A 16,333-nucleotide genomic window follows, 5' to 3' on the forward strand; every position below is an offset into this window, starting at 1 on the left:
TAGTACGGTAATTCCCATAGTCATTCAGGGAATGTGACAGATTCAAATTCTCAATAGTCGTACCCTGGAAAAGCACTTTAGAATTAAGGGTCTCTTCTGAAACAAGTGATTTGAGGACATCTTTGTTGAGCTGGCATAATGAGGATACCAGCTTCCTCTAGGGTTCCTATTTAACCATCGATCTTATTTATCCAGCTCAATTATGTTTGTATGGATTATTTGTTTAGTGCATTCGTCAGTTGCACATTTTTTTGATGTTGTGTTTTAGGATAAGCATGTTGTAAGACAAGATACATATAGACATATAGAAGAATGGCAGTAATGCATAGATTGCTGAAAACCACCAGTTTCTTACTCCCAATAGTCTCACCGAAGTCCTACTGAGGTCTATGAAATACCTGCCAGACCACTCCAGATTAAATGGTTTGTGGACTGAAGCCAAGAAGATTATTCTCAATCAGCATACTAAGCAGTACATCTGCTGCCTAATAGACATCAAGTATTTTCAGTCTGAAGACGGGGAAGTATGGTGATGATTGAGGTGGTGCCCTGTATATCATCTCTGTTGGACATCCAGTTCCCAAAAGATCATTCATATTAGCCACTGTTCCTTGGCAGATAAACATCCTAGCTCATAGAGGCTGACTCTGTATCGCTTGAATGTGTGATGGACTCGTCCCGCCGACACTCCCATCACAGCGCTTCCTGCCCCATGAAGTTCATCTGCCTGCTGCTGTATATCAGGAGAGAAAGTGTTGTCACAGCAGCAACATCAAACATGTGTAGTGTAAATTGGTTACATGTTCTGCTGCTGCTGAATACTCTGTGGGTCAGGCTTACAGTGTGCCATTGCCTTGATTTGCTTTCCAGAGTGACTCCTCCAGTGACAGCGAGAGTGAAGATCATTTTCTGATGCTTCCCCCACGAGACCACCTGGGCTTGGCAATTTTTTCAATGCTCTGTTGTTTCTGGCCTCTGGGAATTGCTGCTTTCTACTTTTCTCAAGGGGTAAGGATTTGTGTGTGCTGATGTTTCCTGCTATGTACTGTGTTCTTCTTGTCTTAGGGAACTATTTTATAAAAGGCCTGTCAGGACTGGATTCACTACTGTGCCAAGTATATTGCAGTCCCACCCAACTAGGACCCCTGCTAACATGAAATTATCTGGGAGGTTGCTGGGGTGTGGAGTGTGTGTGTGTGTGTGTGTGTGTGTGTCTAGCTACCTAATGCCAACCCAAAACATGTCGGTGCTTGATGGAAAAAATGCAAATGTCACTCCATATTTTACTAAAAATTTCCACCACAGGGAATTTTTTGCCACCATTCATCCCTCACCTCCCCCTTTAATGCTACCCCCCAAATTTGTCCTCATTCTATCAAATGATAGGGCTGTTCTTGTATCAGGCTCAAAACAGTGCTTGGTTCCCCATCACATGGCAAAGGAGCAGCGTCCATGTTGTCATGAAGGATACCCAGCATCAGAAGCCGACAGGATTTGCTCTCTGCATTGCAGCGCATTTCAAGTGCGACTTATCGGAGTGCATGGGTGCGTGGCTTTATGTGTGAAAGTCACGTGGAACTCAACTGATAGCTCCTAATAGAATCAACTGTTCTTTAAAGCAACGCTGAAACCTCACAAGGTAACTGTAAGCACTGCTATTCCCAACCTGTAAGAAAAAGAAGCTGAACTATCCAGAAGGAAAGATGGATCGGACTGTTGTACAGTGGTACCTCGTGTTACGGACGGGATCCGTTCCGAAGGCCTGTCCGTAACATGAAATGCCCACAACTCGAAGTGCTGTGTCTGCGCAGGTGCGCGGCGCAACTTGGTGCGCATGCGTGAAGTGTGATTTAGCGTTTCTGCGCATGTGCGAGCGGCAAAACCCGGAAGTAACCCATTCCAGTACTTCCGGGTTGTCACGGGACGTAACGCGAAAGTACACAACATGAGGTATGACTATACATTTAATAGCTGTTCAAAAAAGAGTTTTTGGCAAGTACAGCCTTTCCACTTTTATTCACAGGCTAAATTTTCTATACTGTCAACATTTTTTTAAAAAAATCATGGCAGTAAGCAGCATAAAATCAATCATGAAACTACATTTGTAAAACCAGGCCACTGTGAGAACAAGATACTGGACTAGATGAGGCACTGGGCTAATCTAGCAGGCTCTTATGTGCTTAAAAGACAACACAAATCTCTAGATAACATTAATACATCAACGAAGCTGGATCACCTCTAAAGGAAAGGTGAACAGAAGAGTTTGAAACACGTGCCTTAATGTCAATACTGTAGGTGCTTACCTGATGCTCCCTGGAAGCACATTCCAAAGGGTAGGTGCCACCACATTAAAGGCCCTGTTTTTAGTGAGGAGCAAACTTGAAGAGCATACAGCATACAGCACTAGTAAAGAATGTCTGCCCCAAGGATTAAATTGTCCAGGCAAGATAACGGTATTCCCAGAAATAACCCATTGCTCGGGGCTTTATATACCCATAGCAAAACCTTAAAGTTGCCCTAGTAATGTATTAGTAGATAGTGCAGATCTTCCAGCACAGGCATTGCAAAGAACACCCACTTCAGCAGCCTTGCTACACTATGGCATAATCACAGACATATCTCTGCTGATCATCCCTCTTCTAACTGTTAAAGGTTACAGGAGCCCACTCTCCTTTTGCTTCTGACTGCTCTCCTTGTAAATGAAACACATGTTTCTGCATTTTATGTAGTTAAAGAATATATGGCCTGCCGTCTGACAAATTGTCAGAGTAACTGAAATAAAGTGTATTCCAACAAACTACAGTCTACTCAGAAGGTAAACCTGAACTTCAATCACGTATCCGAATGGAGAGAGGGATGGAGAACATCACATGCAGGAAGGGAGCAGGGCAGACAGAGAACTCCACATACAGCCAAGCACATTTTACAGCCACCATCTCAGGAGAATTTATTTTCACTGTTCCCGGCATACACACAAAATGCTATTCCTTAAGCATTATTTTTGGCCGTATATCAATCCCCCCTGCTACATCACTCCAGCCACAGAATGACAAAGCTCGGTGACAGATGGCCAAGAGTCTTCAACATGGTCAGTGAAAACTTGTCAGCAGCAATGGTGCTCTGGCGGGGGCACAGCTCTGGGCCCTTTTTCAGAGCAGGAGCAATGACATCATCTCCCGGAGTGCCAGGGTAATTGATCGACTTTCCTTGCTCTAAGAAGAGAATGAGGTGATGATGAGCCTTACAAGTTTAACAATTGTCTTTGACAACTTAGCAGTAAGGAAGTCAGAGAATAATCATGCAGAGGCTCTAAAATTCTGTCGTTTTCTTTTATGGTGTTCCTATTTCATACCAATGGTTTAAGTGGTATAATTTCAAGATTTTCTAATTAAAAGCTAAATGTTGCACTTCAGCTGTCTCAATGTGTTTTACAAGTTATTAAAGCTCATTGTGCTTTACAAGCGGAATCTCTATGGTCAGAAATAAGCACCAGTGAGTTCATTGGAGCTTATTTCTAAGTAACTATGCATGGAATTGCAGTCATGCTACAGAGAATAGTAAGATGGGTTATCTTGTCTTAAGTCTAGCTAGGAACCTGCAGAAGCACACACCCTTGTGAGTATGGGGCAGTGGTGAGGAACCTGTGGCCCTCCAGAAGTTGTTGGACTCCAACTCCCATCAGCCCCAGCTAACATGGCCAGTGAACAGGGACGATGGGAGCTGCAGTTGAATAACATATGGAGGGCCACAAGCTTCCTATCCCTGCTGTTCTTCAAAATTTGAGCTGCTGTTCTTCAAAATTTACCACTACACCATATTTCAAATACAGCCTCACCAGTGATTTACACCGTGATATCAAATTTTCCCTGTATTTAGTCAAGAAAAGGAAAGAAACCTGCCAAACACATCCAAAAAATAGCTTGTAAATCACATTATGATTATCCAATATTCAAAGTCTTTCTTCCTCTCTCCTTTCAAGTCTCAAAGCTGACAATGTAGCCACCCTGGCTATACTCACTACAATAGATGGGCAGGATATACAACTGCTTAAATAAACAAAAATATTGTCCCCAAACTTTGTATTCAAAAATTGAATGGCAATTCTGTTATTCTTTTTCACCCTACGTCATCACCCAATTCTTCCCTGCTCTGACAATGCTTCTGAGCTTGGTCTCATTCACAAATTTCACCAGTAGCCACCAGTTCTTCTCCTCAGGATCCATAATGAATGGGGAATGTGTCTTCCAATAGTGACTGCAGAGGAGGTTCACTTGTCAGGAAGCTGCCCTATACCAATTCAGACCGTTGGTGCATTTAGCTCAGTATCACCTTTACTGAGGGACGCAGGTGGCACTGTGGTCTAAACCACGGGGCCTCTTGGGCTTGCCAATCGGAAGGTTGGCGGTTCAAAGCCCCACAACGGGGTGAGCTCCCGTTGCTCTGTCCCAGCTCCTGCCAACCTAGCAGTTCAAAAGCACGCCAGTGAAAGTAGATAAATAGGTACCACTGTGGTGGGAAGATAAATGGCATTTCCGTGTCACAGTGTTCTGTTGCGCCAGAAACGGTTTAGTCATGCTGGCCACATGACCCAGAAAGCTGTCTGTGGACAAACACCCACTTCCTTGGCCTGAAAGCGAGATGAGCGCCACAACCCCATAATCACCTTTGACTTAACCGTCCAGGGGTCCCTACCTTTACTAACAGTGGCTCACCAGAATTTCCTTTCCCCCAGCCCTTCTTGGAGATTCCAGGGACTGACTTTCTGCATGCAAAGCATATGTCATGGGCCTTCCCCACCCCTCCAGATTGAACGTTTGCCCTTCACATTCAGCACAACTCTTTGTCTGATTCCCCTTTCTCACCCATCCTTTCCAGTTTAAGTAGTAAAATTCCTTTGCTTGGCTGAAATCCAAATCAATTATATCAACTACATTTTCCTAGTACTGTAAATCATCTCTGTAGAGAGCGCTAAGAAACCTGTGGCCCTCGTAAGATGTTGCTAGGCTCCCATTATCCCTGAACATTGGCTATGCTACCTGGGGTTCTTAGAAGTTGGAGTCCACAAGTATCTGGTTGGCTACAGGTATCCCTGTCTCTACTGTAGAGGAAGTACTTTAGAAGACTGTCCATTACATGATTACACCAGTGGTTCTCTACTGACCTCTGTTGCGCTACATTATAATCAAACTCACCCAACAGAAGTCAGATTCAGATTGAGCAAGATGTGAATAAAATATTATTTGTGTGTTTCAATAAAGACCCATTTACAGCTCACTTTTATCTTACCACATCTAGCTTCAAGGCAGCTTACAATACAAAATTAAAACTTTTTTATTTATTTTTTAAAAAAAATCAATAAAAACAATAAAAACAGCAGGAGAAAATAACACAGCTAAAAGGCTAGGGGGGAAATGAATTAAAATAGGGTGCCTATTGTAGTGGCTTCTAGATCTTACTGGACTCCAGCTTACAACAGCCTCAGCCAGTATGGCGAAAGATGACAGCAGTAGCTCAACATCTTCTGGAGGTCACTGTGGCAAAGTTATGGCTTGCCCTAACCTGTTCCCTTACGATACTCAAGTTCTCTAGAGCTCCCTCACATCCCCAGTCCAGTGCAGAAGCTGAGGACAGATTGTGGTCTGGTAGGATAGAAAGACCACTGTGGCAGGAACTGATACTATTGCAACCCCATCTCCCAACTTTTAACCTTCTTAGCTACTGTAGTCTCTCTGATTAGCTGCTGGGAGCCATCTGTCAATCACAACCCACTTGGATCAAGATCCCTTTAAAGTAGCATATTGCTAACATTTCTTTGTCCCTTATCCTACAACCAGCTGCGGAAGCTACCAACTTGAATGATAACCATAGGAGTAAGTTTTGCTATGTTCGCTTGCTTACGGTAGGATCATCTAGGCCAGTACTGTACATACTCTCTGTTTCCCCACTTTCCCTCCTTTTTAAATACTCCTCCATAATAAACTGCTTAATTGGATTTCTGAGCTACACTGTATTCTGGAAACACTCAATGCCTATCTTTCCCCCTATGTTACTGAAACTGGACTATGCCACTGATCTAAAGTTCCTGGGAGTGCAAGAGGGATGATGGGCTAAAATTGCCAGGTAGGAGACAGATTTCTGCTGGCAGTCCCCTTACTCCCAAGACAGCCACCAAAAGGTAGTAGGTATTTTGCACCCCTTGCCCCAGGTGGCAAATAAGTGGCTGGGAAAGAAAGATGTAGGATAGGTCACCCTTTGCTAGTATGTGGTTGGGTCTGGCCATCCTTCACAGGCACCACATTGGTTATTATCTCTGGATCAAAACATCAAAATCATGAAAAGCAAAAAAGTGCCACAAATCTTAAAAGCCATTTAAGGCATGAGAGAAAAGGGATTTTTGTCTGTCACCTAAAACAGAGAGGTCAAAGAAGACATCAGTTTCATCATGTGTTTAGAGAAGGGATTCCAAAACAAAAGCCAATTAAGAAAGCCTGACAACACTAGCAAAGAGAGGAAGAATTCTTAATAGTAACACTGTTAATTATAGGAAAAGAAGAAGAAGAATAACAAATAATTGCTCTCAACTCAAGACAATAAGGAATTTCGTAGTAAGAGAGCAAGCAGAAGTATTAGAATTGTTGGGGAGAAATGTTTTGAAGAGGGATGAATCCATGCTTGCCAGCAGCACAAAAGCATTAAGCTTTAGGGAATTACGTGGTCCTTTTGAAAGCTTTTATGCAGCTCGGAAATTAAGCAGTAAGATAACAGGTAGGATTAAACGCAAACAGGACCACAATGAGGCACACTTTGAAGGGACAACGATAACTGGTTGTAGGAGCTTGTGAATTAGCCCCTTGTGAGTCAAGGAGGGGCATGATTCTATAGAACTGTGATGTTGGGGTCGTGAGCACAATCTCCCCCAGGAGGAAACCATCATGCATACTGGAAGGTGCTGAGGGCTGTGGTGGACTGGAGCTCCAAAGCAACGAAGGCAATCTATGGCAAATGATGCAGCAGCCTGCTCAGTGTTCTGCACCAAGAGCTAAAGAGCTGCTACTCTTGTTGCCATAGCAACTGGAGCAACAGAAAGTAAGATTGACAGGTGGGAGCAGCAAGGCAAGTAGCACCATGGCGACAGAGATGTATCATGTGGCCCCCTCCGAACTTGGAAGGCACAAGGGGATGTAGAGAGATATGGGGATTGCCTGAAAGTATTCAAACCTTGGAATCTTTTAAGGCAAACGTGCGAAGGCTAAAGCAGATTCCTCAATGATGCTTGGGGTGCCTAGGAGACTGGAGGGCAAAGAGGAGGAACACAGTGAAGGCAACCCTCTCCCCATGAAAACTGTGGGATGCAGAGGCGGGTCCTCAGACTCAAAGGCTCTTGACACCTGAGCTATGCAAAATAGAAGCTGAAGGGCACATTTACAAAACTTTAAAAAAAAAAACACACCCTCTTCCACTCTTGGTTCAGCATTTTAGCTCAGGAGAAGATTCCTGGTAAAGTAGTTGTACAGCTGGCATGGGGAAGCCCCCTATTGACATTGTCCCCTGTAGGCACAGTATAGATTTGCTTAACACAAATTTGGTTCTGGAGAATCCTGTGTGGACATGGCCTCAGAGATACTAAATTGTGAAGAAAAGGAAAAACCTATAACAAGCAATGAGCTAACGAAGTGTTCTTTGTTCTCACTGGCTAGCTCAGTCAATTTGGGTCAGCTTATCTCCAAGGAAATATCCAGAAGAAGCAACGTAATACAGTCACTGAAGGGATGGACAAACATAAACACATTGGATCAGACTAAAATAGAACATTATGCATCTTTTTTTTCTGCTATTAATCCAGAATGCAGCAGCTAGACTGGTGACTGGGAGTGGGTGCCGAGACTATATAACACCAGTCCTGAGAGATCTGCATTGTTTCCCAGTATGTTTCTGAGCACAATTCAAAGTGTTGGTGCTGACCTTTAAAGCCCTAAAGGGCCTTTGCCCAGTATACCTGAAGGAGCGTCTCCACCCCCATTGTTCAGCCCAGACACTGAGGTCCAGCGTCGAGGGCCTTCTGGCAATTCCCTCCCTGTAAAAAGCAAAGTTACAGGGAGCCAGGCAGAGGGCCTTTTTGGTAGTGGCGCCTGGCCTGTGGAATGCCCTCCCATCAGATGTCAAAGAAATAAACAACTATATGACATTTAGAAGACATCTGAAGGCAGCCCTGTTTAGGGAAGTTTTTTTAATAATAATAATAATAATAATAATAATAATAATAATAATAATAATAATTTATTTATACCCCACCCTCCCCAGCCAAGGCCGGGCTCAGAGCAGCTTACAAGCAATAATAAAAACAAGTTGAATGAATTCAACTTAAAAACAAAATTAAAATACAACATTAAAATATTGAAACATTAAAATATTAAAATGTAGCCTCCTCGCAGGAGGAGAAGGAAAAGAAAAAAGAAAGAAAGAGAGGGAGGGAGGGAATCAAATTGGCTCCAAGCCAAAGGCCAGGCGGAACAACTCTGTCTTACAGGCCCTGCGGAAAGAAATCAGATCCTGCAGGGCCCTGGTCTCATGAGGCAGAGCCTTCCACCAGGCCGGAGCCAGAGTTGAAAAGGCCCTGGCTCTGGTTGAGGCTAATCTAACTTCCTTAGGCCCAGGACCTCTAGGCTGTTGCTATTTATGGACCTTGAGGCTCTCCGTGGGGCATACCAGGAGAGGCGGTCTCGTAGGTACGAGGGTCCTAGACTGTGAAGGGTTTTAAAGGTCAAAAGCAGCACCTTAAATCTGACCCTGTACTCCACCGGGAGCCAGTGCAGCTTGAAAAGCACTGGATGAATATGCTCCCATGGCAGAGACCCCGTGAGGAGCCTCGCTGCAGCATTCTGCACCCGCTGGAGTTTCTGGGACAGCTTCAAGGGCAGCCCCGCGTAGAGCGAATTACAGTAGTCAAGCCTGGAGATGACCGTCGCATGGATCACTGTGGCCAGGTCGGGGCGGGAAAGGTAAGGGACCAACTGCTTGATGCGGCGAAGATGGGAAAAGGTTGAAAAGGTTAAAACAATTGATGTTTTAATGTATTTTTAACCTTTTGTTGGAAGCTGTCCAAAGTGGTTGGGGAAACCCTGTTTGATGTGCAGGGCATAAATAATAAATTATTATCATTATTATCATTATTATCATTATTATCATTAACACACAGTTTTGAGGAAGACAAAAGCATTCTCTTTTCACTGAAAAACAGCTGATATTATTAGCCTTTGAGGCTATTGTCCATTGATACAAATAATGTATTTATTGTTTGTTTCCAGACGAGTAAGGCTATCTCCAAGGGGGACTTTCACCTGGCAAGTTCTGCTTCCCGGCGTGCACTATTCCTTGCTGCACTCTCTATCACCATTGGCACAGGAGTGTATGTTGGAGTGATTGTAGCACTGATTGCTTACCTATCTAAAGGTGGCCACGTATAGTAAAGAATCTCTGCATCAGATGGATAATTCTCTCGGATTACACACTTTTCTATGAAACATAGGACACTATGCTTACAAGGATTTCTGCGGAGCACTCCCTAAACAGAGATCTGTGCTCATACAGACTGTCTGTGTGGGCTCCTTCCTTTTTCTGATAAAACATATACTGTGACCTACTTTGTATCACGGACTGACAAGCTAAAAGCAGGGGGAGAGATCAGACTGAAAATCCTGGATTTTGAGACTGTCGGGAACAAAAAAAGGGAATAGGACAGTTTTTCAAATGTTGTCTGCAGGGTGTTTTCAAACCAATGTCCATGTGTGCTAGACCTGGTGTTTGTGAAGTCCAGTCACTTGTCGGATCTAAGCCCCTGCCTACTCAGGGCGCACAGTGAAGAGGAAGGCTGGGGAAGATTCAGTTCATTTAAAGTCTTTCTTTTGGGAGATAGGACTGAAGGCTACACGGTGACAGCAAACAGCATTGTCAAGATATTTGCATATGTATGCCGATGACAAGACTTGCAACATCAAATGCTAATAATTCACCCTTGGGTAGCCAGTAGCAGCTACGTGCCATAAAAGTTCTCTTTCAGAGGCTTTGTTCATATAACTTGCCCCTCTGCCTACAGCTCCTGTATGAGCCTTTCCCTGCCGCCACAATAGAATAAGATGGCCCTGGAGAATCCCGCCCAACCATCACTTTCAACCTGAGATACACACCTGCTTTAAATAAGACAATTATTACAGTTACTATAACCAAGCTCATTAAAGGAGCTTGAGAAAGTCCTCATGGGCCTTCCAGTTTTTAATTATATTTTGACATGTGCATTACACTGTCACTCAGGATAGCTTAACATAACCATTTTGACATGGAAAAGTCACCCCAACGTGGTGTGGTTTGATCACTTTTGATCACATCCAGAATGTCATCCTTAGCCTGTGGAGGCAAATGGAATTGAATGGATAAGACGTTGTAGTGATCAGGTAGTTCTGTGTAAAAATGGTTCTAGAACTACTGTACCATTATTCTCTCTACATGCAATGGAAGCTTTCTTGTGCCTGTTTCTGTGCAGACACTTATACATCTGAGGCTGTAATCCTATATTCACTTAGTTGGGAATAAGCCTTACTGAACTCAGTGAGACTTACTACTGAGTAGGTACATATAGGGTAGGCTCATAAGTGGGAACGCTTGAATTTTAGCCAATTTAGTTGTGCTGTGCCCAAAGTTATCCACCTATTTATTTATTTACTAAAAGCCAGACAGCGCCCGCGGAGTATTGAACTGCCGTTAAGCAACTGGTGATTCTGCAAAGATAGATTCGAAGTAACCCCTAGGCTAAGCTGGCCCTTATCCATCTATTTATGTATTTATTTTAAATTTGTATACCATTCACAACATAAAATTATAATATAAAAAACACAAAATACATAGTAAAAATAAGGACAGTGTAGACACTGGAGTCATTTGAACTAAAACAACTCAAATCCATGGGACTGTCTCGCAGGGGCTCTGTTCGTACCTGGCAGGAAGAACACAGAAGGTGCTTATAGTTAAATGTTTGTAATCTCTTTCCTGTGGGGTGCTTTGGCACTCTGTTCTGGTTCAATGTATGCATGTATTTGTTAAGTGGGGTCACTGGTTTGAAAATTACATCGAGTGTTCTATCTTCTTGTCTCTATGCCAGGCTTAGGTCTCGATTCTGAATCTGTGCTTGGGCCTTAAGTGTGAATTGAATGTGGGGAATGTCATGAATATGTTCCAAAGCTTAGCTGCAGTAGAGCTGACCAGCAGTACTCCAGTATCTGCACTTTCAGCCAATATATTTCTGGGCACAATTTGTGGTGCTGGTATAAAGCCTCTTCCCATCTAAACCTATGAGGCCTTTATGATATCATGGGGATGTTAGGCTGAATGTGTCATTCTTACCTGCAACAGGCTGACTGGCTCTCTCTGAGTTCATCTTCTCTGGTTGTGACATTTCCTCTTAGTAAAAGCCCATCTATGTCTGAACCTTTCACCTTTTGCAAATAGTGTAAGCCATTGCTATTCACACAAACATTTGATAGCTAGGGATGTCCATAGGGACTTCTTCTTTTTAAGTACGGTAACTGTAGGTTTTCTCCTTTTTATTATTGATGTTTCAATTATTGACATTTTTAATGTGCTTGGAAGCTGCCCTGAGCATCCCTTTGAGACGGGTGCCATAAAAACTATGAGACATACCTAGGTCGAAAAAGCCAAATCCTTCAGCCAAACTTAGTAAGAAACGAAACTGTATTTTACACTGATAAGAGAGAAGCTGCAGAGAGAAACAAGAGATGTAGACACTTAATGCTTCTGGGTAAAGTAACTAAGGAAAAATTAAGGTGGTGAAACCTCTGCAATGCCATTCTCCAGTCTGTGTTGTTGCACACGAAAAATTTATTGGCACGAAGCAAACTCCCAGTTATGACCACTTCAACAAAGCACAAGTGTTTTGATTTCACTTCCATGCCTGTTGTATGACGCAAAACCAAGAAGTCTGCCTTTCCTGAGGCAAGGATTTAATTTAACTCTGTTCATAGCCAGAGGGAGAAAACACTGTTTGTTAATGATCAAAGTGTAGGGGGGAAAGGTACTGAAGGGTTTTTAGTTTTGAAAGAAAATGACAAGCAACAAAACCTCATGCCCACTAGAGGAAGCTCCTTCCAGGGCTGTGCTTGACAGCGCCTGTATGCCGTTCTCAATTAATGTGGTATTTGTTTCTGTGTTTTTGTTCGCTAATAGGATGGCCATTAAGAAAACTGTGGATTATCTTGTGAATGAAATGTGAGGAAGGTTAGTCTGCGCTTCCAGTGTGTCTCCAAGGCATCACAAGGAAGTGAGCAGAAGTTAATGAAGAAGTCTTATGCTGGCAGGGCTGCAAGTGCTGCCATAAGATTTAGCAATTCCAAGGAGGAGGGAGAGTGGGCAGAGGAGACTTTTGAGCTGGAAGAACCGAGAGTGGGCTGTGCTATTGACAAGTGAGGAAGAAAAGCAGAAGACATAGCAGAGGTGAAAGGAAGGAAAAAGTAGTATATGCCAACTCTTGGGTAGTTGGAGATGACCCCTTGGTCATCTCCAGGCTCTAGTCCAAACAGAGCTGGAGAACCTTTTCCAGCCTGAGGGCTACATCTCTTCTGCGCAAACCTCTGGGAGCTACATGGCAGCCATGGACAAGGCCAGAGGCAAAGTGGGCAGAGCAATGGATGTGAATTTTACCTTTTGTATAGTAGGCTAGTTTCTTCAGACTTTGCAGGCTTCCCTCTCTATTCTCCAGGCAAACAAGAGGTATTATCAGAGTTCCAGTACACAATTCAACCAGGCAAAAAAAAAGCCATTCTAGTAGGGCTGGCAAGGGGTGTAGCTGGGAGGGTATTTACCTACTTAACATGAGTTAAGTAGCTAGGGGGCAGCTGCCTCCCTAAATCAAGTAAATCAATACAATATTCTTAACAAACTGAGAATCTGCCCCCCCTAACATAAATCCCATGCCACCTACATAGTTTTTCCGCAGTTCAAACCATGCTCAAGGTGGCTTACAACATGAAAAAAATATGTAACTACAAAAGTAGTGGTAAACAATAAATAAAACATTAAAAATACAAAACCAAACTGAACATAAATCACAACAACAGCATATGAAATAAAGATACGCCGAACCAACAGCAACAAACCCCTCAAACAAAAAAACCCAGCCCATGTTTGTGTTCAGAAACCTCAGTTTTTGTAGCTGGAGTCAATCAGGGCCCTGCCCTCCCAGGCCAGGTGAAGAAAACCTGCAAGGAAGGGAGCAGGTCTTACAAGATTCAAGCCTGTTCCCCAAGGCCAGACAGAGGGTCCCGGAGGACCACATATGGCCCCAAGATTCCCCATCCCTGCTGAGCCAAGTGTCCATGGACTCCCTAGTGTCAGAATTAAAATACTACATGAATCAAGCAGCAAGAGAAACATTGACTGGTGGTATGTATTTAACAATTTTCCAGGTGCTTTCTAATATGAATAATTTAACCACCATTTCCCTGAAAGGCTAGGCTGGATCTAAACACATCAAAGAAGCGTTTCGGTTTTAAGCGTTGTAAATTTAAGCCGGTAAAACCAATAGAGAAAAACGGGACTCCTTGCTGCCATCTGGTGGCATAATGTTATATCGCGCATACAACGCATATAAATCGCTTTTTCTTTAGCAGTCTAGCTGAGTCCCTAGAGTCTCTGCCTTCACCTCCTCCTCCTCAAGCTTTCTACCGGAGTGCTCAGTTCTTCCCACCCCAGCGTCCCATATCTGTGTCTAGAGGTACAGACTTGGATCTGTCTTGGATTTATCTGTGCACGCTGTAGCTATTCTGTCAGAGGCTCAGCATGTTGTGTATAGTTCAGGTGTACATTTTATTCTAAAGTAGCATGTTAATGTCTGAGATTTCTGCTGTACTTGAGCCATAATGGAGAGAGAAGCACACACGGAAAGACACCTGTTCGGAAGAAGAAACCTCTGAAGGGCCCCATTATGTTTTATATAACGGAATAATATAATAAAAAGGAAATGAAGGACGTGTTTATTGAAAGTATCAACTTCTGATGCGGGAAAGAACATGGGAATGGGATGCATTTGGTAACTGGTGCAAGACTCTTGGGCATAGCAAAACCAGAAGTCCAGGGAGAATGTGTGAAGGGAGATTGCAGAAGCAGATCTTGCCCCTGACCTCCATAGAGTCACCGAAGAGCCTCCATGCCTACAGTAGGTGAGAGCGAAGGCTCCCCCTGCATGATTGCATACCCCCAACATATTCTCACCCAATTCCAGGGCACCCCACCCCGCACCATGTCGCCCACAACTGGACCGCCTTATATTCTCTGTCTTTCTCTCCTCCACTGCCACGGTGGCAGCTAGGCCTCAGCCTTCTTGCGGCCCCTGCGGCCTCACCGTGGCCACCAGAAGCAGTGCTCCCACTCTGGAAATGTGTTGCACCCACTTCTGGTTGTATGGAGGCTGCAGAGGCTGTGGCGGCGGACACCAGGCTACCACAGAAGATGGCTGAAGCGGGACATCCGGGATGTCAAATAGAAGCCAGGCTGCTCCTGTAAATCTGGAGTGTCCCACTCCAAGTAGGACTGTTGGTTAGTATGTGATTGCACACCCACCTTTCTGCAGGAATTCTGGTTATACATGCAGAGTCTAGATGTGCGTACAAGTTATCAGTTGATATATGAGATGTTGGACTCTTGTCACTGTGACCCTAAATCTTCTCCTTAATTTGTCCCCTGAGCAGAGCCAGATTGCAAGAGCTCAACGCTTTTCATGTAGTCTAGCGTTTACTTTGCTAATGCAAGCCACAGCTTGGAGCTGACACAGGTGATGATGTTTACAAAGTCCTCGGTCCATTGGAAGGGAAACAGGAACAATACAGAACCCACTTCTGCTACTTATAGATGGGGATCTTTGTGTACAATGTCTGTTTAGGGGATTGCCACACATTAAATGGGCTTGGGCATTTCCCTTGACTACTTCACATATCTGTATATTCTTCTTTGCCAATACGTCAGGAGAACACATTCTCCCTCAATCATCAAGCTAAAACCGATGGGGGAATGCTTCTGCAATGATGTAGACCTGCATGGTGCAACTGTACTAACCAGGCAGGGCATGATGGGAGTTGTAGTCCAAAACCACCAGAGGATGCGTGGTTGGCAAAGGTTGATCTTATCTGTAATTCTTTACCTGTGCCTTTGCTTCCATCATCCTTTACCTTTACCTTAAGCTAGATGACGATGAAGGGCCTTGGAGTCCTGACAACATCCGGGGACCCAAAGTTGAAGAACACTGCTCTCAAGCAACCATAAACAAGTGTGCTCCATTCAAATATTTGGAGATGGCTAACATATCACCTCTTAATTGTCTCTTCTCAAGTGCAACCATACCCAGCGTATTCCACCTTTCCTCATAGAACTTGGTCACCAAGCCCTTCACCATTGCCCTTCTCTGGACACCTTCTAGAGTTTCGTACAATAACCGTTTCTGAGTCCTTGGGGAGAAGGCAGACTGAAAATAAAAGTGTGTCATAAGACGGACAGCCCCCACCCCACCCCCAAAAGAAAACAAACCCAAGAAGCTTGTGGATTCAGCATTTGTTCCTTAATGTCTCAAAGTAACAGTAAGTTACGCACTGTAGACGTCTAGTAAAAACTATAAAATGACATTTCCCCCTGCTTGCATAGTTTAATTTTGCTGCAAGGCAAGAAGCTTGCTCTAAAAGAGGCTGACAAAATTTAAAAAACGGTTTCCCACTAATAATGTGAATTTCTGTTCATCCCAGAAGGGCAGAGCTATGTGAGAGCATTCCCATGGGAAACATTGCAAAAATGAGTGTACCAGCTAGAAACCGTCTGGAGGGGAGAACTGTGGAAATTGAAATCCATAGAATCAGCATGGTGGCTGCCTTAGAATAACTTATTATAGACTCTGAGCGTCTGCTGCATCCCCTGGAGCAAAGAGAAAAGAAGCAAAGGAGAGAAAAACAAGTGTCTGGGTAAGTGGCAGCTTCATGAGTTTGCTCAGACTTTGAAAAACTCTTTGAAAATGGAAATCCAGCCCCAAGGACTCTTGTTTCTTAACCTGCAGCCCAGACACCCGCCATCTCCCACAAGCTGTACTCTTTGAGGCTGGGTAACAAGACGCACAAGAGAATCATAAATATTTGCACACCACTTGGCCATTCGCAGCATCTCTCTGCGAGGCAGGTCAGTATTATTGTTCCCAAATGGCTGGCTGTGGGCTGAAAGAGAGTGGCTCCTCACAAGGGCATGTACGTGAGATCAATGCTGAGATTAGATTTGAACGGAGGCATAAAGC

General features: G+C 43.9%; 1 protein-coding gene across 2 annotated transcripts in view; it reads left to right on the plus strand.

The window, feature by feature from the left end:
* SYNDIG1L (synapse differentiation inducing 1 like) overlaps positions 1-14,034 on the plus strand; it is a 99,222-nt gene extending 85,188 nt beyond the window's left edge. For both annotated transcript variants that reach the window (XM_083741908.1, XM_083741907.1), the window contains exons 3-4: positions 871-1,008; positions 9,306-14,034. In XM_083741908.1, the coding sequence (XP_083598034.1) occupies positions 871-1,008; positions 9,306-9,464 (297 nt within the window). In that variant the 3' untranslated portion in view covers positions 9,465-14,034. The remainder of the gene's footprint in view (positions 1-870; positions 1,009-9,305) is intronic.
* The last annotated feature ends 2,299 nt before the right edge of the window (positions 14,035-16,333 follow it).

The sequence above is a fragment of the Podarcis gaigeae genome (genome assembly GCF_964106915.1).
Source record: "Podarcis gaigeae genome assembly, chromosome: 1".
Lineage (NCBI taxonomy): Eukaryota > Metazoa > Chordata > Lepidosauria > Squamata > Lacertidae > Podarcis > Podarcis gaigeae.